We start from the raw sequence: 27,079 nt of genomic DNA on the forward strand, positions 1-27,079 counted from the left end.
TTGCAGTACAATATGAAACTTCCAATTATGTGTAAAATATGTATGTGTACTTTTTCACATAAAAGTAGAGTGGTTTGAGGTCAATACGTTGAGAACTGTTGATACGACAATACGTTTCATAAAAAATGTCAATCCAATCTCCCGCCAAGTGCGAAATATCCGGTGTCATCCGTTATTTTTTTAAGGAAATAACTCTGACTGATGTTTATGAGGTAGGAACTGCATACTTAAAATGGAGGAGTGGAGAAATTTATCTTAAGGGAGTTTGTAGCGTCTCAAAACTCTTGCCCGGCTTCCCTCGAGTAAACTTGTGTTGATCTGTCAACTGTTTCGGGACCCACCTCGCAGACATTTTCCGATAACCGAGGGTTTCTGTGATGGTTTCATGTAGCAGAGATCTGGAGATTTGCGGAAACACTGTAGAACAGACATACGCATGTACGCACAGACGGACGTACGTATACACAGACGTACAACCGTTTTTAAAACTCTCCACACCACTTGAACACACTCCTACGATTTATAGCTTCATCACCATAAACAGTCTTTACCTAATTATAAACCTCAACCGATTTTTCCCTTCAAAAAGAGATAACGGATGACACCGCATATTTCACACTTAGCGGGAGATTGGATTGACATTTTTCACTAAACGCATTGTCGCATCGACAGTTCTCATGTACTGACCTCGAACCGGTCTCATTGCGGAGGGGAGGAATCAGATTACACGGCAGTGTAGCCAACAAGTAAAAAAAATCCTTCCAGCCGTAAAAGTCTCTGTACACTTACTTTCTGGATATGCCTTGTATATCATGTTACATTACCTTTTCAAAATCCACTTTCTCCTTGGCCGGATTGGTGTCATCAAACCTAAACACAAGCTTCCCTTGAAAGGCTTCTTGATAGTATTGATTGAGAAGAGCTGCTTTTGCATGTCCAATATGCAGATACCTGTAATATACAAATGTGGACACTAAATAAAACTGTTAATATTTGTATCCTCAAATTGAAATCAAAGCATTAAAAAAAATTAAAAATCTAATTTTAAGATAGAAAATTTAATACGAAATATAACATATTGTGAAGAAATTAACGTACCCACTGGCCTCGGGAGGGAATCGCACCACAACTTTCCCCATCTCTGCTCCAGGGAGATCCACAAATTTGCCTTCTTCTTTGCGAGTTTTCTCCTGCGATGCTCGACCCTTCCCTTGTACCTTCTTCATTTTCGCTTCCTCTGGGAGATCACAGAGCATTTGCTGTACAAACTTCTGTCCCTCTACTAAATTCATCCACCGCAAGACATTCTTCGGGGTCTTCCCATTCACTTTCAATGCTAACCATTGTGCACTGTCTGCAACAAATATATATTCGTCACAAAATAAAACCATTCCATGTGATTCAAACTGTGTGACCAACTTTTTGTTGGTGTCGAACTAATCCCAGACATGCCAAAATCTGTGACAGTCGATACAATAAGTCACCATTTTCTGTCCCTATTATACCACGCCTGTAATCTCGGGGGTTCTATTATGGATATTATCAAGCACCATTACATTCATCACTGTACAAATATTAGAGTTACTATTAACAAACAACCATTACTTGTCTGACTTGAAATACTTCTTGATACTGTAGGTGGCGTAACGTCAACAGAAGGATAACTTTGTGGTTAATATGTGAATTTTATTTGAGAAGCCTCAATTAATTTACTTTACAAAAATTCTTTTCAATATGTATTACGTTTATTACGTTATTTTCTTGTGATAACTTTCAGACCAGCCACACCTGATTTTTCCATATTTCCTCATATTTTCTTACAATTTTTGACTCTTACATTCAGTGTTCATTTTGTCCAACCTGTGTATTTCCAATCAAAAGAAATCTTGTATTATAAAGACAAAAGAGAATGTTGGTATATATGACATTGATAGACTCAGAAACTATTTGACTGATCATTATGAAAATTTGAATGTGTATATATTTTTATACTGAGAAGGTTTATATGATACACCCATTGATGTAACTCGCCACCAGGTGGCGCTGCAAAAGATAAAAGTTTTCAAAGCACCTGCATATTATAAACTGCAATTATGTGACAGTAACGTATATTAAATAGCCAAACACTATTTTAAGGTGCTAAGTAATGATGTATATCATTCTTTAAAATAAATTTCTCGTTGAACTTAAAGCTCGAGTGTTAGACCACTTTATAATAAAGTACGTAATAATAATAATAATGTACGTGTAGCATGCGTCTTTTTACAATTTTGTTGTAGTTCGCAAGACATTTCAGTCTACCAATAATTTAAAATTGTCCATAATTCAATTTTTGAGTAGTAATGACCAACATGAAGTAATTTTTATTATTCATTATTTCAGTACTTTCTTGATCAGAAAAGAGGTAAAATCAGCAATGGAACAAAATAAAACAACACAGAAGTAATTTACAATGACCATAAATATACACTTTTAACATATTTTCTTGATTGATATAGTTATTGGAAGAAAATAAACTAACAAACAGTCGTATGCTAACGTCTGACAAACTCAACTTAGCGTGAGAAATCTAATTCACTCGAACCAGAAGTGTTCATACAGGTGCAATACGAAATTTCGTGTGAAGCTGCAGGTAACTGCTAGTTTTCTATATATGCTTTTTATTTTATATGATAATATTGACACATAAGGGTACATACAATTGTCTGACAGTTCAAGCACATACAGGATTTCCATAGACGTACAATTTTCTCTGATAATCCCGGCACATATGGGATTCCCAAGTACTTGAAATCCTTTGCCGCCCTCATTTACTGACCCAGGATGTTTCCTATTCTTATGTAATTAATGATAGTACGATCAGAGAATGAGCCACTTACCATACAAAGTCGCCCAAACACACAAGTCTGCTATAGTGAGCTTGTTAGCTACCAGATACGTGACAGAAGTCAACACCTTGTCTAGGTAGAGAATTGAATCCACAAACTCTTGTGTGCAAGACATCGGACCGATACAGAACGACAGCCAATGATCCACCTGGAATACAATTATAACCTAAGTAGAATAAAAATTGTGAACATTACAGAAAGACAATATTTTAAAAGTGTGAATATGAATATTTACAGCTCTATAAAGTACATGCAATTTCTGTAAGTATAATCAATGTAACTTTAGAATAAGACAAATATATACTCTACTAAGCCGTAAGTTATTAATTTTGTCATTCAATTCTTTTTCATTTTGGTTCTTTGACATTGTTTCTTAGCTCCAATTCCAGCAACTTGATCACTTATGGTTAAAAGTCAAGAATTGGTTGATTGAACACTTATATGCTGACAATAGGTCGACTAGAAAAAAATACTTTTTGATAGTTTCATTAAATTATTAAATTTTTTACTGAGCAAAAATGGCAAAGTACCTGGAAATAAATACAATCCACAGAAAACAAATATGGTTTTTAATACGCCTAAAACAGAAATACTTAAACATTTAACGATTTAAAAATACGATCGTGCTTAATTCCTGATTTTATATTTGTGTGATTTAATTCTAGTGCAATAGCAAGACCTCCACCTTAAATGAGAGGAGCTAACGTTGCTAGTAATTGGAAATGATTAGTAAAGATACCTAACTAACTATAGTAGACACTGCCTATATTGCAGTACACATATACCGGAGAATATATCACCCAAAAATAGAGCTCTGGGAAAATTTTGGATGGTTAACATATTCTGCATCCCTGTGTTTTTCTTTTTTGTGGTTTTGAATTTTATTTTGCAGATTACTTCCAAGTCTACTGTCAGAGTTAGTGTTTGTGTATGTTTATTTACTAATTAGCAATATACATATGTTTCAACTCAATGAAACAATTTATCTTATGTCTTATATTTATCTGTGTCATATTTTGTTTCTTAAAATGTAATGAGAATCATTATTTGTAGGTAAAGTTATAAATTATATCTTCTCTTCTACTTAACCACAAAAAGAGGAGGATGTAGTTTTACATCAAAATCTAGATCACTTTTCACAGTACGGAACACTATACGAAGTTTGTGGTCAAAAGACAAATGATAGGGTCGGTCGGGGGTTAAAAATGGGTATACTGGGGTGAAACGGGTATAAACATTATTTTATATTATAAAACTTGAGATTATTGATGTTTTGGATCAGAAAAAAATACCATAAAATGTATAACATCATCTTATATGATATTATACTGAAAGTGAGTTGGCTAAACTGCTGGTAGCTTCTTAAAATGAAAAAAACATATGTTCACACAGGAGTCAGTGTAACCAAGACAACCTAACTGATGACATTGTTTAAAAGTTAACCTAATCAAATAGAAGTTTCAAATTCAGGTATGTATACATTACACATATATACTTTAACTTTTAACTTGTTTTAATGTTTTAAAGTTTTAATAGGTTTTATGCTATTCATAATTTGTTAACATGGGGTAAAATAGGTATAATATTTTAAAAACTGAAAACTAACCTCACTTTTTTGTTTTAGATCATGCCACACGCACATACATAAAGAAAAAAACCCCAAAAATATGATGAAGATTCTTTGAAGGAAGCAGTAAAGGAAGTTGACAATGGAAGCTCAGTATATGCTGCAGCAAGAAAATATAACATTCCTTATGAAACCCTTCGCGGTGGAGGTGAAAATCCTCCTAAAACTCCTGGTTCTGGAAAGGCAACAGTGCTATCAAAAGAAGAGGAGAACTATATTGTGGAGGCTTTATTGTATGCAGCAAAATGTGGTTATCCACTAGATAGAAAAGACTTGCAATATATGGTGTGTAGCTATGTAAAATCAGTGGGTAGAAAGACGCCATTCAAGGACGATATGCCAGGGTATGACTTTTTAAGAGGGTTTGAAAAAAGGTGGGCACATCAACTATCAAAACGGAAACCCGAAATATTAACAAAAGCAAGGGCTGAAGGACTGTCTCAGTTTGTGGTAGATGAGTTTTTTAAAATTTTATGAGCAAGTTCTTGTGGAAAATGGGTTAGAAAATCACCCAGAACGTATTTTCAACTTGGACGAAACTGGCCTAGGCACAGATCCCACTAAGGGTAAGGTCTTTGTCCCTAAAAGTGCAAAAGTGTCCTATTCAAGATCAGGAGGAGCTGGCAGACTGCAATACAGTGTTCTTTTTGTAGCCATGCATCCGGTGAACGCTACCCACCTTGTGTTGTTTTTAAAGGACAGGGAGATTTGCAAAGTACTTGGGTTCAAGGAGGACCGCCAGGTGCACTCTATGGAGTCACACAGTCTGGCTGGATGCAAGATTTCATTTTTTGAGAAATGGCTCATTAATTTTGCAAATCAGACAAAAAATCTTGAAAAACCAGTTCTTGTCTTGTTTGACGGACATGGAAGTCACTTGACCTATAACGTAACCCGAGTGGCAAGAGACAATGACATTATTCTTCTGTGTTTGCCCCCAAATACATCCCATGCACTTCAGCCATTGGATGTTGGGGTATTTGCTCCTATGAAAAGTGCGTGGAGAGAAATTTTTGAAGAACTGGTATCGTGAATCGCGGCTTAAAAATGTTGACAAGGCTGTTTTTTTCCAAGTCTTCTAAGTAAACTGGTATCGACTTCATTCAAATCTGAGCACATTATTGGTGGTTTTAAGGGCTCTGGGATCTATCCTGTGAATAAGTCTGTTTTAGAAAAAAGGATTGTTTCAGTACAACCAACTAGGCCAATGGACTTACAAAGTGGAGCACAACCTAAGCAAAACTCCATCGAAACACCCAAAGACATCGCAGAGGCACCCATTGGCCGACCAGAACCCACTGGATTAAAGTTAGCTAATCCTGTACAAGATTTACCCGGCCCATCAAGTTCTGTAGCAGGCCTACCTGAAATTTCTCCTTCACCAATGAAGAAACTGAGAGAGAAGCAATTTTAAGTACATTGTCACCTGAAACAGTCATTCAAGTATAAAAAGATGCATTGAAAAATTCTAAGACAAAAAGGCGACGAGTTCAAGGAAGTTGTGGTGAAGTAATGACAACAAATGAAGTAATGGACAGACTGAAAGAAGAAGAAGGATGCCAGAAAAGAGAAAATAAAAAGTAAAACTAATAGGCCTAAACCCATTACAGCCTTAGGAAAAACAATAAAAACAAGAGCCTGGATTGGTCCAAAGCAAAGCCGCAAAAAAAACCTAGAGCTACTAAACGCTTATTTGATACGGCAGAAAGTGACGATGAAAGCAGCCTACCTAAAAAACGTAAAACCTACTGAAAACCCACTGTAGGATCATGGGTAGGTATAAACTACCAAAGTGAATGTGGCACGGTTGTGAAGGAGTACAGGGGACAAATTACTGCACAAGATCTTCGCAACAAGGAGCGATATTCCGTAAAGTTTTTGACAAAATGCAAAGGTGAAGGAGAGCGTTACATTTTTCCCTGATAAAGAAGAACATTGAGTGGGTTGATTTAGGACAAAATTTCTAATGTTTTTTTTCTGTACCAGATTATAATGGAAGATTTTTTTCAAGTTTGTGTGAAGTGCCCCTCTCAACGAACTGTTTCTATGTTTTTAATTTTTTAAATAAATTACTTGTCTAACTGATATTTTTAGTAATAATAAATTTTTTTGTGACCAAAATATTTCATTAGTTATTTTTTACTGTGCCTACTTTACACAAATACTGGGGTAAAATAAGTACAGCACTTGTAATTATTGTGTTTTACTATGAAAACATTACTATAAAACCCGTTTTCCCCCAAACCATGGGGGTAAAATAGGTATACTATAAAAAAAAATAATTACTTTTTATACTAAAATAGTTTATTAACTTTTATTACATATTAAACTATTCTAAGAGGTCACAATGATAAGCTGGAACCTGTAATTATTTTGTAATTATTTCAAGAAACTTTTTAAAAGGCCTTAAAGTTAAAAAGAGCATGTTTTTGTACCCATTTTACCCCGACCGACCCTAATGTATACATATCGTACCTCTACTTGCTCCAGTAAAGTTGTCCCATAGAGGCTGAGTTCAGGAAAGGACTTGGCGAGGAACCGATAAATGTCCGTACTGGTCTCCAAGACCACGTCCGGACTGACAGTCAGGGAACTAGAGCCTTGCGTGTTAGTCCATTCTACAGAGATTTTCTCATTCCCGATAAGCTTCAGGACAGCAAGCTCACCTGAAATGTTTATATCAAATATCAAACAACATTTTTGTAAAATCTTTATTTAGGGATGATTTAACCCTTTGAATGCCGAATATTTATTGAGTGGGTGTACTGAAAAGTACCAGGTATTTTTCTAGTGGGTGAACCTAAAAGTGCCAGCCCTTTTGACGGCATTTTGCAAGGTTTCAGTATAAAATGCACATGTTTGATAATAAGCTATCAACATACTTTTTTGTAATTTTTCATTGAAAACTCTGCCTAAATAGCATTAAATAACAAAGTTACCATAAAATTAAATTTAGGAATATCAAAAATGGACTTACGTCACAAAATTAGAATTGATTTCAATTACATTTTTCAATCTAATTATCATTACAAAAAAAATCAAATCATTTCCTTTGTCCATATCACTGGAAGGGGTATTCAATTGTCTATAAATCTTGGAAAATGTATATCATTATCTTCAATAATGAGTGAGTTATACAACTTTTAAGAAACTAATGTCACATTGTTTCCGGTAGCTATGTCAACCAGAAATGTTTATATGCGAGTTCTAGATTGATTTTCGTTAGAGTTAATTGATCAGTGGTGTAATATAACAATTTATTTTTAAAAGAACAGTTCTTCACAAACAATTTAATATAATATTAGTTTAAAAATATTAAGTTTTCGATTTTTAGTGATTTTTTTCCTGAACAACCGGTAAAATAGGAAGTTGGCATTTAAAGGGTAAAAAAATATTACCTCGGTTAATGCAAAAGGTACCCTTTAGTTTTACTGTGAGCATTTCAAATATTGTTATCGTAACAGTGAATATTAAAAAAAATTTAACTAAACTACATAACAAACAAAAATCAGTATTGTATTAAAATAATGTTTTTAAATGGTTGGAATTAAAACGATTAAGTATTTATCATTGCAATAAGCCATATAAAAACTGGGTCCACTTTTTATACTCCCATTATACAAAATTGGTTAATAATATTGATGGTTCTAAATAAATAAAACTGTATAGAAAATTAATATAAAAACTGGGTCCGCATATTGTTCTTCACTCTTTAATGATATGGGAAAAACTAATAATGAGAAACATCTAATATGGCCCATGATTACCAATGAAACCCCTGGTCAATCTTGTCATAAAATTTTTCTCTAACCTTAATTTCCCGACATTATCTATTTGATGAATCCTATTAACTTTAATGAGGATTTCTTTTCCTAACAATTAACTTGGTAGGTCTGCCCCTTACCCTTAATCACATTCTAATTTTGTAGTTAACCCTAGAACTGGATAAAAACTCGAGGAGAGTTTTTTATATGTGTGAATGTTGAGTTTAACTCCAGTTCACCTTCCTCTTACGTGCAGCATTTGAAATCTGATGCTATCGCAGATTTGACTCCCGATATTCTGGTGTCATGTTTGTCTGAAGGAATCTAAAAATAGTCAGCAACAAAGAATCTCAAAACGAACACTTGGGATCGTTTCAACATCAGAGACACCTAGATTACAAAATGAAGTGAAATTCAGATGAAGAGACACAATCAACCATCAGGGGCACAATTGAGCGACTACAATGTTGACTAACACAACCCCAAGCACGGTGAAGTCTTCTACACATAACCCAGCTCCACTCGTGTACAAGTCTTTCAGTTTTTCACTGTTAATAGAAAACCTAACATTTTCTGTCGAGTATATTGTATTACATCAAATTAGAAGAAAATATATTGCCTTTATTGTAATTTTTTATTTCTAAAAAATTTAAACGTCAGATTTAGATATGAAAAGTAAACAAAACATACATATTTATTCAGTAAAATTATCATGATTCGTGTGGGCCAACCATTTCCTTCAAATTACATTTTATAAATAATGATAACTATGATGATAATTAATGTTTCAAAATTTTTAATAAAATATACAGTTTTTGGTAATTTGATAGACTTACTTTAAAATTTTATATTTATTATATAAAACTACATAAATTTTATTTATGATTCTTATAAATATAAGTTTTTACTATCTTTTATAAATAATAATTTTATTGTTTCAAAGAGATAAACTTGGAATTTTAATTAGGCGTTAAACATTTATTTTGTTCTTCACATAAGGAGAGTGAATAATGGTTACAACTAAGTATAACTATAACATAAAAAGGAAGAGTGTTTCCTTTTCCTTTGAGTAAGTATAAAAACTGTATTTTTTGTAAAATATGTCTTGCAAAGATGCAAAAATGCTTAACCAGTACTGAAGTTCACCATTGCCAGTTTTAAGGTTAAGGCTTATATACTCTGCACTGGTCATAAGAATCAAAGATGTAACAAATAGGTATCAGTTAAGTTAACAGCTAGAGTTACCAATCATAATTTCAAAGTTATTAACATATTTCTGCTAATTCTTTTTTAGGATGAAAATCACAAACAACTAAGCTTTTTAATGTAGGATAAGAACACATCATTTTTTTGTCATATTTATGTATCTTTTTAAATCCGTTTCCCAGTGTAACCTACAACTACTCTGACCATGTAGGGAGCTGGTGGTCCCTATGGGTCCGTATCCGATAGTCTTTCAAGCGGAGGTCACAGCTATTATGGAATGTGCTCGTCAGAATCTTCGTCTGCGATATAGGAGCAAGACGATTAATATTTTCACGGACAGTCAGGCAGCGCTGATGGCGCTGGACTCTTGCGAGATCAAATCCAAACTGGTTTAGGATTGCTATCAGGCCGTTTCCTCCCTTGCCAGAATCAACAATGTAACCGTTTGTTGGGTTCCTGATCATGAGGGGATTCTTGGGAACGAAAGAGCTGATGCCCTGGCCAACCAGGGCTCAGCGATAATTATGACGGGCCCTCAACCGTTCTGCGGTGTTCCATGGTGTGAATCCTCTAGGATTGTCTCGAATGGATTCGTGCGGAGCATGAGAGTAGGTGGAGGTTGCATCCGGGTTTGAGAATGAGTAGAATGGTATTACAGTCACCTTTCTCCAGGGTGGCTTCGGACCTTCTCTCATTAAACAGATCAATGTCTTCTCAGGTTATTGGTCTCATTACGGGGCATGGTCACCTGAGGAAGCATCTTCACAGAGTCGGCATCCTTCAGGAGGATCCGCTCTGTAGAAGGTGTAATGAGCAGGAGGAGACTGCTGAGCACCTACTCTTTGATTGCCCTGCAATAGCAAGAGAGCGGTATGCCATCTTTGGTAGTTTGGACAGGGGTGGTGAATTTTCCCAGGAGGACTTGATAGGTTGTTTTCGGCGGTTTGTGGAACTGCTGAAGTTGTAGACTGGTGGGCCTCATGGTGTGTTTCCAGGGTGCGCAAAAAGCCCTTGAGGTTTAACTGCATGGCAGTAGGCCGCCCCAAGGGGAATAAAAAACAACCTACAACTAATAGCACATCTGAGTGTTCTGTGGTCAGAACAGGTACAGCATCAATAACCTTCCAGTTTAGTAGTGCCTTCACTTCCTTGTGTATAACCATGGCATCCATATCTCAACTTAAGCACTGTGGTGCATTGAGTCTAACATTTATTTTGGAAATTTATGTTAATGTTTGAATAAGTTATTTCATGAACACTTAAAATATCAGGAAATAAATTTATTCATTTTTTAATTATTGGTCATTATGATTTTTCAGAGTGTAAGTACGAGTTTGATGAGTAATCGTGTGTTGTTTTTTTAATCGGGAAACTGATATTTTTGTTTTCAGAAGTTACCAGGTAGTTTGTAAGTAGTTGTACATACATACATAGGGAATTAGGAAGTTATAAACCTTGTTATGTTAGTTTTGTTCATTTATTAAATTATTTGTGTTTTTTACATTACTTATTATGTTTTTTAAAAGATTGATTGAATTTGTTTGTATTATTTACAAATTTGTTTTCATCCACACCAACAATAAGATTCAAATTATTAACCTATTGCAATCGTCCTCTTGAACAAAACAATATGAGATAGCCTATAAAGAAAGAGATGAAAATTACAAATAACAAAGTTGTGAATTATAATATTAAAAGTAGAACTGCTTTTCTTACAAGACGGAAAGAAGTTATGGTTAGGTGAATTTAAAATATTTGTTTCCTTTGTCAAATTACATTTTTTACCTTGTAGTAATGACCAGAGGCATTTGTAATCAGACTCTCTAAAATTCTATATTTTAGTGATAGGTACTACATCAAGGATTGTTTTTCATTTGTCACCATTGGTGGTGCCGCAGCCTGCACTGATGATCGGAAACATTCGTGTCAGTCCGATATAAACTTTTATTCTCAGAAGAATTAATAAAGACCATTACTCCATTATTTGGGTTAAAATTTAATTAATAAAATTTCAGATTTCATTATTGTTATTTTCTATCCTTTTATAGTGTTTCTACTTCAGGTATTATATTGTAAAGTAGGCCTAATACAAAAGCTTTGACAACTCTTCAAATCAATAGAAATAGTTTTTAAAAAATTACGTAATGTCATAAATGATAAATGAACCATAACTGATACATCAAACGATAAAATTAACAGGTGACACGAAAGATGTCATTTAAATAATAAAGAAAATGTACTAACAAAACAAACATCTTGTAATCAAGAAAGACACAGTAAATGATCTTTAAGTGTTATTTCTTATAGATTTCTAAGGTTAACTCTTTTTTTTATTAAAAAGAAATTACTTATAGAATAAATTGTGTTTAGAATATAAAAATGTGTATACAGTTGTTACAGATGATTTAATTATTTTTCAAATTGATTACTATTGGTTGATTATAACGTATAGCCTGTAATAATTAAATGTTGTTTTATAATATCAATATAAAATACCAGATCCACTATCATACTCTACCCCAAAAAGTTAATATAACCTAGTTTAGGTTTATTTCTGAATTCAAAAATATATATCATTCAACATTACAAAGTATATCGGGGAGGGAGGGGGCAAGGCATGGTAAAAAAGCAAAGTAACACTTTTTCTTATATTTATGAAGTTCTTGAGTAGTCCAGTGTTAACATATACATTTTTGCACAAAAAAATAATAAAAAATTGCTAATAAATATCAATGTTTTTAACATTTTTCAATTACTACAGCTAATCTCTAAAAATGGCAAGGCATTGTTGAGTAGCCTCAACACTGTAATACTGTCCTTGGCACTTTTGACTAGTATTCAAAAAGTCTGTTACTGTAGCATTAAAATTTATTTAAAAATGTACATATGTTTAAAACTTAGCCTCCAATTCTTACCTAAAGGTGGATTCGTCTTGCTTGCTGAAAAAACCTGCTTCTCAAGTAAATTTGCAACTGGCATGTTGTAAAAGTACACCTTCGTAAGTAACTATATTTCAAGATTAAGTGTACTATAAAACACTAAACATGTGTTATCTAAAGGCCTTTTGCAAATCTTCAAAGCTGTTGTCAATCGTCAACCTTCACTATTCTGCTCTCTTTCTGTTGAGTAACTGCTGCACCTCTCGAGTGGAAAAGTGACTCTCGCTCATTGATAAGTGAGGTTAGGTCAAAGCCCGTTAAGGTAATGTTTTATTCCAATTGGGTAGAAACATGATTACTGATCAGCGAGCGAAGCCTTTCTCCTTTTTGTCAGCTGGTTTTTCTTACAGTACAGTTCCATGCAATCTTTTTATCCGTAATATGGCAATAATTCAGAGATAAATCACATTTCTAGAAACTCTGGACCAATCAACAGGTGCTGTCCATTTTAACATTGGCCAAAGAACTGTCAACAGAAGACTGAAAGCACGTCTTGTTCAAGACATTTTATTATAATTTGAAACTTACATTGTTTGTCAAGTACTAATTTTATTGTTTATTTTCTGTTAACTGTATTATGTTATAGGGTGTCTCCATTGGAGCAAACCCACTAATGTTAATATTTCTATGTTCTTCTGTTCTCTATGATTCAAACTTCTGTGTATAATTATTTACTTGTAGTAATTGAACCAGAAATAAAGCTTTTGAAAAAAAAAAAAAAAAAAAAAAAGAGATTTTGGAAGATGTAACATAAATGAAAAGCACCCAAGTATTACTTGGTCGAACCAGTCCGTTATGATCTACCAGTGCCAGATATATGCTTAGGGCTTAGGTACTTTACTACTCTGTCGGATGGAATCCGTTCTATTGTAAAAGTACAAGGGATTCCCTTGCCATTCTGATTTTCTGTGGAATTGGGGGATTTAATGTTGATGAAGAGTAAGGCCAAGAAGAAATACCGTAAATTTCTTTTAATAATAGAACTACGGTTGTTTCAAACGGCTTCGCACATATCGTACGTCGAAGAATATGTCTACTAATGATGTATAAAGTATATGAATCATGTGAATGAAGCTAACCCTCATAATATAAGATATTTCTGTAACTTTACCAACGAATAAAGCGTTCAAGTACTTTTCAGAGAGCTATAAGCGTGGTGATAAGACTGGCTTGTCTCCTGAAGATCCCTGTAGATCTCCTGGTAATTTTCCTTCCGTTTTCAGATAAATGCTCAGTACTCTTCCTGGGTATAGTTTTCTTCTAGGAACAAATTTGTCAGTGTGTGTATTGACTGTCGAGGATGTTGAAAAGAAATTAGATTTACTGGACCCTTACAAGAGTGCTGGACCAGAGTAGGTATCCTCACTTGTTCTGAAGTATTATAATCTGATTCATCCCAAACGTGTTATTAATCTTTTTTAAAACCTATGGAAATGAGAATGTTTCTTATCAGCTCAAATCAAACGTTTATGAATTTAACCAATATTTTTATTTTTTGTAGAGTTTTGTGGCGAATCTTAACTAAGATTTTAGATATTATCTCTAGTTTACCTGCTACGAGCTTAGGAGAAGAGACTGAACTGGTCAGCGATCCAAAATTTTAGAATAGTAGAAAATAAAAATTATCAACATCTAAACTTTTTGTGATTAAACGGCCTACGCTACGATTGTGTCAAATTTCAAGTTTCTAGCATACTAGGAAGTAAACTTTGTATACTGAGAAAACCAGTACTACAGATGGTTAGAACTACAAGTTGTTTTAATTATCTGAAGAGTAGTTGGTCAAAGACAGTAACTTTTATCGGCATAATACGTTGATCAGGAGGTTTGCTTCACCAAGGGTATAAACTGGGCATATCAGAGATATTCTCAGCGGGGTAAGGTTGCCGGAGGTTAAAAGAGAAAGGTTTTTTTGGAGTGAGTTGTATCTATCATGAGACTAAGTAAATCATGGGAATAAGTATCTCGAAAGAACTTGTTCACATAAAGGGTTGAGTTCACTGCGTGTTTAAATTGGGACCTTTACGAAATGAAATACCTGCATCAGAATTTTAAACATTTTTATTGGATGTGATTTAATTAAGAACTATGCTTTCCGTATTAATTCTTTGTATCATTGTCTTCTTTATCAGCAGAATAAGTTAATTGTAAGACAGGGCCTTATGGCCCTAAATTCGCCCATTTGTATATATAATACAAATAAAGTCATTTGAATTTGAATTTGAATAAGTTGATTAGGGGGTTCAATTCCCAAGGAATTAATATGGACTGTGCATACTATAGAGGCTCTCAAGGGGAGGTAATTGTGGAGGAGACCTCAATTTAGCTTTTGAACATGTGTTTGATATTTTGGATACTATACCTGTGTGGATATCACCTATCATTATTATGGAAGATAAAAATATTGACTCTCTAAACCAAAGTAGAGACAAAGCAAAGCTATAAAATCTTAGCCATCAGTTACAGCTCCAACCTGCTACAGAGACGAGGACTGCATCTATATCCATTGACTATGAGGGTACAAATGTAAATCCACAGGAAATTTAATTCTAAATGTTTATTGCAGGAATTTCAAATCATAAAGCGAAGCTAAGCTCAATCTATAAGTGTTCAGCACCCCCACCCATCTCGAATTCCGAAAGGAAGTACTTAAATGAAAAAAAAAAAATGACCATCTGAAATAAATTCTCAAGAGAATAGGAATGGGATGCAATTTTAAGTATATAACATTTAAACACAGCATACAAAAAGTTCAGTCGAATCCTTCAGCAATAAATACAGCTTGCCCTCACAAAAAATAAAAAGCTAGAAAGAGGCAGAAATTTAAAAACATTTACGTTCCTATCGGATTAAAGAATACATTTCTTGAGGTTAACGGAGCGCCTTCAAATTGAGAACTGTAACATTTACACACAGAATACAAAGACCCGACTTCACGGTTTGAACGATTAAGTGACGCTAACTTCACGGCACGATGGTGATGTTCAAACTTCAAACCGGCAGACGACGCGACGTATTGTATGTCAAAAGAGAAGAGTGGGCGTGTTTGTTTTGTTTTGAATGTGAATTTGAATTTTTATTAATTTACGTTTTAGGCTCTTTATTATATATTTAATGTTAAATATACAACTTTATTTCACTTATAAATGCATAGGTTTAGTGAAATGTAGTGTGTTTGTTTTAATTCAAATGATACTGAAAGGGAAAGTATAAAACCACAACAGTGATGTAACCATGACCAATAGGCTTAGTGAAAGCTGTTCACAGGAGTAACATTAGAAAGTTAATCCGTTTAATATTGGTTTTTTCACTGTCACTGGATTTATTGACTAGGTTTTTGTGACTCTGTAGTGTCTTGAGCTTCATCTGCATGAGAATAAGTGTACAGTGGTTCTTTGTTGACAAAGTTGATTTAATTATATAGTATAATTACTCCTCAAACAAGTGATTTTACTTTGATAAGAACAGACAATGAGTGCTTCTTTGTCAGAAAGATTAATTCCAAAAGGAAAAGTAGTGGTTAATAATAATGGATTTATAAAATCTACAAAATCTGAACATACAGACAATTCAAAAAATTCAAAAACAACCAGTATAATATTTGTTTCACTATTATTGGATTTACTTGCATTTACTATGATTCTCCCACTCTTGCCTTCATTGATGGAACATTACAGAAAGTATGATGACGAAAATGGTTTATATCCATGGCTCTTGAACAAATTAGAATATTTAAGGAATCTTGTTGGAGCTCCAGAACGTTTCAATTCAGTACTTTTTGGAGGTAAGTATTTTCTTTTCTTAACTTTCTGCCAACATTGATTTTGTCGACCAGCACATCAGTCACGCAACATCATTGTTGGCCTTATGAAGATAAACATATAGGCATACTATATAGTTAGCCTATTTGTTAGTGATAAATATGAAATTATACACACAATGATAAATTGTTATAAAAGTTATTAACTTATTGTACTTTTATTCCTGAACAAAAGTAATATAGGCTAAGATTTAGGGATGAAACTGACAAATAATGAAGTTGTAGAATATTAAAAGTGAAATTACTTTTCTGGCGCAGAGCAATACTCCCTTTTCTAGGCTACATCTGTGCTTTATGTCACACGATCTTTGTTTGGCCATGAGTTATATGGTTATAGGCTATATATAACCTAATATGCTGTTGATTAAATATATAATTAAAGACTTGGTTTTCTGTAGGCTTATGCAATTTTAAGAGTTTTATTTGAGATCTCCAATAAAGAACTATTTCATCGGATTAGCCCACATGAAAATCGTCTATTGCTTACAGTACTCTAAAGTCACAAGTATATAACTAAACACATAAATAACAAAAACAGAGGCTTATAAATATATTATAGCGTAAATCAATTAATTTTGACTTCAGCCTCACTTCACATTAACTTATTTGTTGTTTGGGATAATGTGTACTTTAGCTACATTACATAAAAGATCTAAAACCACTGTTAAGAACTTATTAAAATAGTATACCTTCATTTCCAGATAGAATTTTTAGGCAGTTGCAAAACATTGGTATTTTCGCTCAAAAAGTGTTTAATAGTATGTGTATATGTCTCATTTGTTCATCAATCTAGGGCACCGGGAGGAATCGGGGTTCTGGTTGGGGGAGGATAACAAACTAAGGAGGAGTAGGTAAAAGAGGAGGGGATAACAGGTTGTCATCATTCATACGTTAATAATTCTGGGCAATATAGGCCTATATGCCTAAAAATTCTTTCTGTAAATAAACGTATATAGTATATTGAAATTCTTAAAGGTTGCTTTCAATTGTTTTTAGCTACATGGCTAAAGTAGACCCCCAGTCTATAGACAACGAAGCTATTATTGGATTCAGTAGACCAGACATCAGAGTGTTCTTTAGTCTGCTGACTGGGCATTACCCACTTTTAACTACCACCTGTTTAAGATGTGTTTCTCTTAGTCAAAGATATTTCACCTTGCAAGAAGTTCAGGGAGACATGTTAGTACACATCACATGTGATTGTGAAGCGATTGCCTTGATTAGGTGGAGACACCTGTACAGGACGTTCCTAGAACCTGGCGAGGTGGAATTTTTAGCTCCTAGGGATCTTTAGCCTCAAGGTGACCTGGATTGTCTAGATTTAAGGATTAAGGGGACGATCCATCCAGCAAAGATTTCGTTGTCAACTGACTCGCTCCATAGATGCTGTAAGAATTGGAACTACGTATACGAGACGAATATTGTGTTTTCAGAACAGAATTCAGAGGGGCTCTGCACTGGTTTTGCACCTGCCAATGTTTCATTGTTCTAAATGTGACAAGGCAGTAATAACAACAAAAACATCCTTGGTTGGATCTGGCCAGGCTTGAGAATGATATCTGGCTTCCTCGTCGAGTTTCTATCAGAAGGCATCAATTCAATAAAACCAGATTGTATCTACGCTGTGTAATTTCTTTCAAATGAAATATAATTTGTAACAATAGTTTATACGTATCCCTTTGTATGCTTTAAATTAGGAGAAATAAATATATAACTTCTTAACATATAGGCTAACTTATTGAGCGTTAATTTTAAGAATCTTAATTTTAATGTATAATACCGGTTACCTTAACAGAACGGGCTTCGAATATTAGTAGTGAATGAAATGTGTTATTGTTTTCTTACAGGCTTGCTGGGTTCACTGTTTTCTTTTCTCCAGTTTGTTGCGTCTCCTATAGTTGGAGGACTGTCTGATGCATATGGAAGGAGGCCAGTTCTCATATCATGCCTGGTAAGATGTTTTTTATGTATTACCTAACCAGAAAAAAATTAAGAATCTGTATGTATATAATTTTGTAAGTGAAATATTTAACTGTAACTTAATTTTGTAAGTTACTTAAGTCCTCCTGTGTTGCCGAAATATTATGGTACTTGCGTTTTCTTCCTTTTTATGATATAAATCTTGCCATTTCCTTCCCAAAACAATTTATAGTTCTCCTCTCTCTGGATCACCTTTGGTATGGCTATCAGCTTCCTCCGTGACAGACACATCATCACTCCTCCCCATACACGTATACCTCAACACCCAATGCTTGTAGCTCTTCTTTCTTTGAATCACCCTTATTATGACTATAACCTTATTTGACAGACATCATCATTCCTAGACCTTAACACCTGATGCTTGTAGTTCTCTCTCTGGATTACCCTTGTTATGGATATCAGCTGCCTCCTTAACACAGATATCACTCCTTCCCATAAACCTAGACCTCAACAACTGCTGTTTTCAGTTCTTCTCTCTCTGGTTTACCCTTGTTATGGATATCAGCTGCCTCCTTGACACAGATATCACTCCTAGACCTCAACAACTGCTGTTTTCAGTTCTTCTCTCTCTGGGTTACCCTTGTTATGGATATCAGCTGCCTCCTTAACACAGATATCACTCATTCCCATACACCTAGACCTCAACAACTGATGCTTGTAGTTCTTCTCTCTTTCGATTATCCTTGTTATGGCTATCAGCTTCCTACTTGATACAGATATCACTCCTAGAACTCAACACCTGATGCTTGTAATTCTCTCTCTGGATTACCCTTGTTATGGATAATCAGCTGCCTCCTTAACACAGATATCACTCATTCCCATACACCTAGACCTCAACACCTGCTGCTTGTAGTTCTTCTCTCTTTCGATTATCCTTGTTATGGCTATCAGCTTCCTACTTGACAGACATATCATCACTCCTAGTCCTCAACACCTGATGCTTCCTCAGAGCCACTTCTTCTCTGTATTTTTACACGCAACCACCATTTGAAGACATTTCAGACACTAATGAAAGGATACAAGAGTATGTGAAGTTCAACATGCTTCTGTTTTCTCTTATTAATTGAACAAGAGTTTTCAGGTTGGCATAGCATGTTCATACGTGTTGTGGGCACTGTCGCACAGTTTTGCTGTGTTTGTGTTGGCGAGAGTGGTCGGAGGCATCAGTAAAGGCAATGTCAGCCTGTCAATGGCGATCATCACCGATGTTTCCACTACTGCAACCAGAGGATTTGGTATGGTAAGCATTCCAATCCTAAAATATTGTTCTCAAAATATATCACACAGATATGTGTTTTTAAGTATTTTTATAAATAATAAAAATACACAACTATTACATTTAATGTCTAATAAAGGAATACAATTAGATGTTTAGAATTAAATTTGTGAGTTTTCAATAGTATCTTTTTGAAAATGTATTAAGATAAATATCATTAATAAGAACTAATAGCTTGATGCTAAGATATTTAACTTAACTTTAAGCTTAGCTGAAGTCAGTATTTAGATAAATTAATAAATAAACACAATAATACTGATGAATTCTTTTTTAAATTGTTCATTTTTTCTTCACCTTAATATCGAAAAAGAATTCAAACAGGTTTCTTGACCATTGTCCATTGTCTGGTTTACTGTGCCAGCAATGTTTGCCCTCTCTCTCACTGTCATTGATGTCCTCTTTGTGTGCAGGCACTGGTGGGTAAAGGCTTCTCCATCGGATTTATCGTTGGTCCTGTGATCGGTGCAATGTTTGGACGCTGGGCACAAACCCAGGCCGGACACTCAGTCTGGTTTACTGTGCCAGCAATGTTCGCCCTCTCTCTAACTGTCATTGTTGTTCTCTTTGTGTGCAGGCACTGGTGGGTATAGCCTTCTCCATCGGATTTATCGTTGGTCCTGTGATCGGTGCAATGTTTGGACGCTGGGCACAAACCCAGGCTGGACACTCAGTTTGGTTTACTGTGCCAGCAATGTTCGCCCTCTCTCTAACTGTCATTGTTGTTCTCTTTGTGTGCAGGCACTGGTGGGTATAGCCTTCACCATTGGATTTATCGTTGGTCCTGTGATCGGTGCAATGTTTGGACGCTGGGCACAAACCCAGGCTGGACACTCAGTTTGGTTTACTGTGCCAGCAATGTTCGCCCTCTCTCTAACTGTCATTGTTGTCCTCTTTGTGTGCAGGCACTGGTGGGTATAGCCTTCTCCATCGGATTTATCGTTGGTCCTGTGATCGGTGCAATGTTTGGACGCTGGGCACAAACCCAGGCTGGACACTCAGTTTGGTTTACTGTGCCAGCAATGTTCGCCTCTCTCTAACTGTCATTGTTGTTCTCTTTGTGTGCAGGCACTGGTGGGTATAGCCTTCTCCATCGGATTTATCGTTGGTCCTGTGATCGGTGCAATGTTTGGACGCTGGGCACAAACCCAGGCTGGACACTCAGTTTGGTTTACTGTGCCAGCAATGTTCGCCCTCTCTCTAACTGTCATTGTTGTTCTCTTTGTGTGCAGGCACTGGTGGGTATAGCCTTCTCCATCGGATTTATCGTTGGTCCTGTGATCGGTGCAATGTTTGGACGCTGGGCACAAACCCAGGCTGGACACTCAGTCTGGTTTACTGTGCCAGCAATGTTCGCCCTCTCTCTAACTGTCATTGATGTTCTCTTTGTGTGCAGGCACTGGTGGGTATAGCCTTCTCCATCGGATTTATCGTTGGTCCTGTGATCGGTGCAATGTTTGCACGCTGGGCACAGACCCAGGCCGGACACTCAGACTGGTTCACTGTGCCAGCAATGTTCGCCCTCTCTCTAACTGTCATTGATGTCCTCTTTGTGTGCAGGCACTGGTGGGTATAGCCTTCTCCATCGGATTTATCGTTGGTCCTGTGATCGGTGCAATGTTTGCACGCTGGGCACAGACCCAGGCCGGACACTCAGACTGGTTCACTGTGCCAGCAATGTTCGCCCTCTCTCTTGCTGTCATTGACGTCCTCTTTGTGGTTCTCTGCTTCCAGGAGACCTTGCCGAAGGTAACAGCATATATTTCACTTGTTTTTTGTTTAATTTTATATGCGTTATCCATAAGACGCCAGATGTAAAGTCATAAGCAAATAAAAGATGAATGATTTGTAAAATGTGTGAAATGCTCTGTATAGTCATGTTATGATCTAAAATCAGCTGATCCATGTAAAGGATCATTAATTAATAGTTCAGTGATCATGGAAATTATATGGCCTACAGTTTAACATGAGATTTGAACCACTTGGTGTTGGTCTGATTGTATTTTCTAATTGGCAACACCAACTTTCAATACTGTGTTGGCTGAGAGGAACTGATGATAGTTTAAATGGATACACAAAAAATTTGGTTTTTATTGTGTTTTTTACACTAGAAATTTATATATGCTGTATCACAGCTAATGTCAATTACAATGTAGCATTTGTATGAAATCATTGTATAGCTTGCAAGAACAGACATTCTTAAATAGGTCTTGAAAAGCAGTTTAAATCCATGCAATTGTTGATTTGTTGCAGTAGGCTTACGAATACAATTTTTACCCTTCAAATGTATGATTTTAAAGTGCTGGCCCATTTTCAAGTGTAGGACTTGGTTAAAAAATAGTTTAAATGCAAAATTGCATTCAAATGTCATGTATTATAATTAATTTTTTCAGAAAAACGTGCTCTATAACTGCATGAAAAATAAAATACTAACCATTTTTTAGACAGATGGTCTTGTTGCCTGGCAGAGTAAAAATAATTTTTATATTTCTTTAACTTATGATATATAATTGTATTCTAAAATGTAGTCATAAAAATTACAAAATGTAAAAGTTATTTTAAATTTCATTCAGAATAAGATAAATGTTGCACCGAAATGTTTTGAGCAAAAACAAACTTGACAATCAGCTGACGTGTAAAATGCTGACTGATTCAGCTGACTTGTATTTTTCACACTTCACATAATCTTCCAAATTAGTACTTTAAGTTCCATCAGTGCGTAGAGGAATCTTTCGTACGTTTTACTTTACAAAGAACGCAAAGATTGAATAAACCGTAATTGTACGTAACACAGCAAAACAAAAAGATATCACTGTGTGCCACAAGTACTTTGCAGTTGACTGTAAGCGGACGCACACTGCTACTATCTGTAGTGTCCTAAGTTGCCACAGTGAAGGTGTTAAGTGGTTCAAGTACATCTCACAGTGAGACGATAGTACTTTAAGGGTTAAGAATAATTAGAAAGGATATAATACTAAATAATACAGAATACGGTAGTAATAATCATTAAATAACAATAATAATTTACTTAACATTAATTGACAATGAATAATCAATTTTGTAGTTTGTTAGATGAAAATAATGAGTCCACAGTTACATGTTCCAGAACAAACGAGCATCTATAACTCAGAGCCTAAGTCAGGCGTCAGCTTACATCAGCATTCCAGCACTATTCAACTTCACAGCTGTCACCGGCCTCTCTCACAACGGTAACATTTCTTTTTTTTACAAAAATAAATTATTAAATTAAATACAGAGTATTCAGAAAGTCCTTTTTTCCCCATTTAAATATGGTTGTAAATAGAAAATCCACCCACAGGTGTGTTTCTGGTATCTCTACTGTCATCATTGTTTCATACACGGAGTGAGCTGGGTTATTTATTTTATTATTCGTGACACACACGTGTTTGTGTTGCAATTTAAAATTTTATGGTAGTCGTTAAGATAATGGAAGACACAAGCGTGCTGCTGTGTTGGTGAAACATAAAAAACTTATAGTAAATATAATGGACCCATATAATACTTTGTCTACTTTAGACTAGAGTTTAAATAGACGCTCTTCTCACAACCAACTTTATGTTATGTTTGAGATAGTGAGGAGGTGGCTATGTTGGATCTGGTGTCTACTTTGGACTATAGTTTAAATAGACGCTCCTCTCACAACCAACATCATGTTGTGTTTAAGTTAGTGGGGAGTTGACTATGTTAGGTGTAGTGTACTTTGTATACCTTAGTCGAATTTAAATTGACATTCCTCACACAACCAACACCATGTTGTGTTTAAGTTAGTGGGGAGTTGACTATGTTAGGTGTAGTGTACTTTGTATACCTTAGTCGAGTTTAAATTGACATTCCTCACACAACCAACACCATGTTGTGTTTCAGATAGTGAGGAGGTGACTATGTTGCGTCTGGTCTACTTTAGATTGGTGTTTAGATTGACGTTCCTCACACAACCACCATCATGTTGTGTTTCAGACAGAGAGGAGTTGACTATGTTGGGTGTAGTGTACTTTGCATACTTTATACTTCAGTTTAAATTGAGGTTCCTCACACAACTTAATTCTTGTTATGTTTCAGATAGTAAGGTGTTAACTATGTTGGATCTGGTGTATTTTGTCTGCTTTAGACTGGAAATTAAATAGACGCTCCTCTCACAACCAACATCATGTTGTGTTTAAGTTAGTGGGGAGTTGACTATGTTAGGTGTAGTGTACTTTGTATACCTTAGTCGAGTTTAAATTGACATTCCTCACACAACCAACACCATGTTGTGTTTCAGATAGTGAGGAGGTGACTATGTTGGGTCTGGTCTACTTTAGATTGGTGTTTAGATTGACGTTCCTCACACAACCACCATCATGTTGTGTTTCAGACAGAGAGGAGTTGACTATGTTGGGTGTAGTGTACTTTGCATACTTTAGACTTCAGTTTAAATTGAGGTTCCTCACACAACTTAATTCTTGTTATGTTTCAGATAGTAAGGTGTTAACTATGTTGGATCTGGTGTATTTTGTCTGCTTTAGACTGGAGATTAAATAGATGCTCCTCTCACAACCAACATCATGTTATGTTTCAGTTAGTGTGGAGCTGACTATGTTGGGTCTGGTTTTCTTTTCTACTTTAGACTGGAGTTTATATTGAAGTTGCTCACACAACTTACTTCATTTTATGTTTCAGATAATGAGGAACTGATTATGTTGAGTGTAGTGTATTTTGTCTACTTTAGACTGGAGTTTATATTGAAATTCCTCACACAACTTCATGTTATGTTTCAGATAGTAAGGAGTTGACTATGTTGGGTCTGGTATATTTTGTCTACTTGTTCCTCTACTCCGGGCTGGAGTTCACAATTACGTTCCTGACTCACCTCACTTTTGGCTTTACTTCCATGCAGCAAGGCTATATGTTCTTCTGTATTGGTCTGGTAATGGCCATCCTGCAGGGTGCCTGGGTCCGCCGGATTCCGCCTCAGTCCACCAAAAAAATGGCTGCCCATGTATGTATCTTTCCATAGTCCGACCTCAAATAAGATTGTATTGATTAAGTATTGAAAGCTTTATGAACTAATTCACTTCCAACGATATTAAATGAGATAACAATTTATGTGTGGTACCAGGGACTCCTGCTGATCGTGCCATCTTTCCTGTGTGTCGGCCTGGCATCTTCTCCACTACTATTGTACATTGGTCTCTTCCTTTTTGCTGTCTGTAAGTAATTACATTGTGTTGAAACAACTTTAACTTAGTATGCTTATTCACGAAGAGTGTAGATGTAGAACACGTATTTATTTTAAAGGCCATCATACTGTAATTAGTGATTGCCATTTCCTAATTGGGCACTGTTGCACATAGGGCTCTTTTGCTCCCTTTAGATTTTTGCTAGAGCTTTATGGCCATTCTTTTTTTGAGTAACAATATGTTCTTAGGTTTTCCCCCAAAGTCCCACCATCTGATTTAAGCCCTAACCCCCCATAGTCAGTTCCTTAATTTAGCTGGCCTAAATTTGAAATAATTTATTTCATAACCAAAAATTGTTTTTCCTCTTGGCCCTTCTGCCTCCTATTTAGGGAAGGTGGGATGGCTCATTTTATCCTTGAACAAGCTTTCTATTCCCGTAACACCATACGTATTAACAAATCAATGTTTTCTCTTCATTTCGCTGACTTTTACTTTCCATTTCCTTTTTTCCTCTCATTCTTCTTTCTTGTTCTACTTTTCTTATTATGACCTTATCGTCTTGTCCATGCCGCTGATTTAGTCCACTCCATTTACATCTATGTCTAAGTACTTTATCCTATAATAGACCTCCTTTTCCCGTTATCGAAACGTAACTTACCCCGAATAGCTATTGAGTAAGTCCACCCACTCACTTCCTGACTCATAAATCAACTTATTCATATTTATTCAATAGTGAATAGATAAATTCCTTTCCTTCTTAACCTAACCTATTTTCATAGCGAAAATGGTTAAGTATATCCTCTGCCCTCCATCTCCCCATCACTTGCTTTTTTTAGATTCAACTGTTATGCCACCATCTTGATCTTTAAAAAATCTACTCAGAAGCCACCAATCACCTCCTGCATCTGTTGCAACAGCCATCGTAGTGAGTGCCAAGCATAATAATTATCACTTCTCAGTTCAACATTCATGCACAGAATGAAAATGTGATGAGCTTCTTTCAATCCCTTAGGGCACTTACATTCTACGGGTTCAGTGTCTATATATTTTTTTGTGAGTCTTGTAATAACCCTAACAGTAAACTCTGTTGCAGCCACGTCTATCGTAGTGCCTTGCATGACTACCATGGCGTCCCAGTTCGGCACTGACGCACAGAAGGGAACTGTGATGGGCATCTTCCGCTCCCTTGGGGCCCTTGCTAGAGCCATGGGACCTGTATTCGCATCTCTTTGTAAGTATATAATTGTGTATAGGGTGTCCACAAGCCTTGAGAATCAAAAAGGTGCATACATTTTAATATTGTGGAAAACTTTAATGTGTTTTGAATTTTTGAGAATGTGCTTGATTAAATTTATCACAATTTCAGTCATATATTTTTAATTTTGGCCTTAATTACTGACGGCACAAGGTTCGTGAATATCTGTGACGTGATGTTTGTGCGCTTTTGTAATTCCTTTGATAGTCATAGACTTGTGATGACTCTTTTGATAGACTTGTGGGTCATTGCTTTCCACCTTCTAATTATATGTAACAGACTCGCTCTTTCCCCTGTCATCATCAATTATGAATCCTCTATGTTCCTGACAAGGGAAGTTGTCGATAAAATTGGCTGATTTTAGTTTTTGTTAGTTTGATATTGGTCTCTTGGGATGTGTCAAACCGTTGCAGTCATATCATTGCATTGAGTTTGCATCAGATACAGATAGCATAGTACTACCCTAAATTTAACCGTTTGAGTTTCAGGACATTTATTTAGGATTAAATTTTATTAGGATGTCAAGTGACTTCTCATGATCAGAACGACGGCGTCACTTTGCCCCCAGCTGGCAGCCTGCATCAGAAGTTGTGAATCTCAATCTCATTGTTGGTTTTGGGTCGGACACATGTCGCTTAAAACTCTTTTTAATTTTACTTGCTTACTTACTTATTTCATTTTAAAATGTACTCCATAATGTAAATCAGGTAAAGTTGGATCAATTATTGGTGGTAGTCTTGTTCTGGTTCTAGTACTGTTTACGGTACTGGTATTGTATACTTGTATAACCATACCAAAATGAATTTACTAAAGAAATGTTATGTTCTTGTGCAGGTTACTGGTCACTGGGATCTACGCTGACGTATTGTCTCGGAGGGGTAGCCTTGTTGTGGCCCTGGTACACGCTCTTCCGCTCCAGGCGGTAGCATTTTTCCTTATGTAACCAATACAGTATTATTATATGTGTTTACAAATATGTAAATATACGTTTTTACCATAATGGAGAGATTATTGTTTTCTTACGTTCTTCCATTCAAGGTGAGTTTTAAAGTTGATTTCTCTACGACATATTTCGGAATATTCTGAACTGATATAACAGAGCTACTCGGTTGCCATGAGTTTAGACTGGATACAGCGAGCAGTGGAT

General features: G+C 35.6%; 2 protein-coding genes across 2 annotated transcripts in view; one reads left to right on the top strand and one right to left on the bottom strand.

Moving 5' to 3' along the window:
- The window catches only part of LOC124353140 (bifunctional glutamate/proline--tRNA ligase-like), a 127,555-nt gene extending 114,875 nt beyond the window's left edge, over positions 1–12,680 (bottom strand). The window contains 5 exon segments of the mRNA XM_046803001.1: positions 825–951; positions 1,099–1,354; positions 2,880–3,036; positions 6,991–7,181; positions 12,401–12,680. Of these exon segments, the coding sequence (XP_046658957.1) occupies positions 825–951; positions 1,099–1,354; positions 2,880–3,036; positions 6,991–7,181; positions 12,401–12,464 (795 nt within the window). The 5' untranslated portion in view covers positions 12,465–12,680.
- Positions 12,681–15,445: 2,765 nt separating this feature from the next.
- LOC124353142 (major facilitator superfamily domain-containing protein 10) lies at positions 15,446–26,936 on the top strand. The gene is made up of 9 exons (XM_046803005.1): positions 15,446–16,208; positions 18,092–18,195; positions 19,306–19,464; positions 21,058–21,246; positions 22,604–22,706; positions 24,276–24,496; positions 24,617–24,707; positions 25,771–25,908; positions 26,767–26,936. The coding sequence occupies exons 1-9, from the start codon at positions 15,896–15,898 to the stop codon at positions 26,856–26,858; spliced, it is 1,410 nt and encodes a 469-aa protein (XP_046658961.1). The 5' UTR covers positions 15,446–15,895; the 3' UTR covers positions 26,859–26,936.
- The last annotated feature ends 143 nt before the right edge of the window (positions 26,937–27,079 follow it).

The sequence above is a fragment of the Homalodisca vitripennis genome, chromosome 1 (genome assembly GCF_021130785.1).
Source record: "Homalodisca vitripennis isolate AUS2020 chromosome 1, UT_GWSS_2.1, whole genome shotgun sequence".
NCBI lineage: Eukaryota > Metazoa > Arthropoda > Insecta > Hemiptera > Cicadellidae > Homalodisca > Homalodisca vitripennis.

What these genes read in the sequence shown, in the direction of transcription:
- LOC124353142 (XM_046803005.1), top strand. Translation starts at nt 15,896, where the DNA reads ATGAGTGCTTCTTTGTCAGAAAGATTAATTCCAAAAGGAAAAGTAGTG. An exon ending in CAATTCAGTACTTTTTGGAG is followed by an intron (nt 16,209 to 18,091) that starts GTAAGTATTTTC and finishes GTTTTCTTACAG; the next exon opens with GCTTGCTGGGTTCACTGTTT. An exon ending in ACCTGTATTCGCATCTCTTT is followed by an intron (nt 25,909 to 26,766) that starts GTAAGTATATAA and finishes GTTCTTGTGCAG; the next exon opens with GTTACTGGTCACTGGGATCT.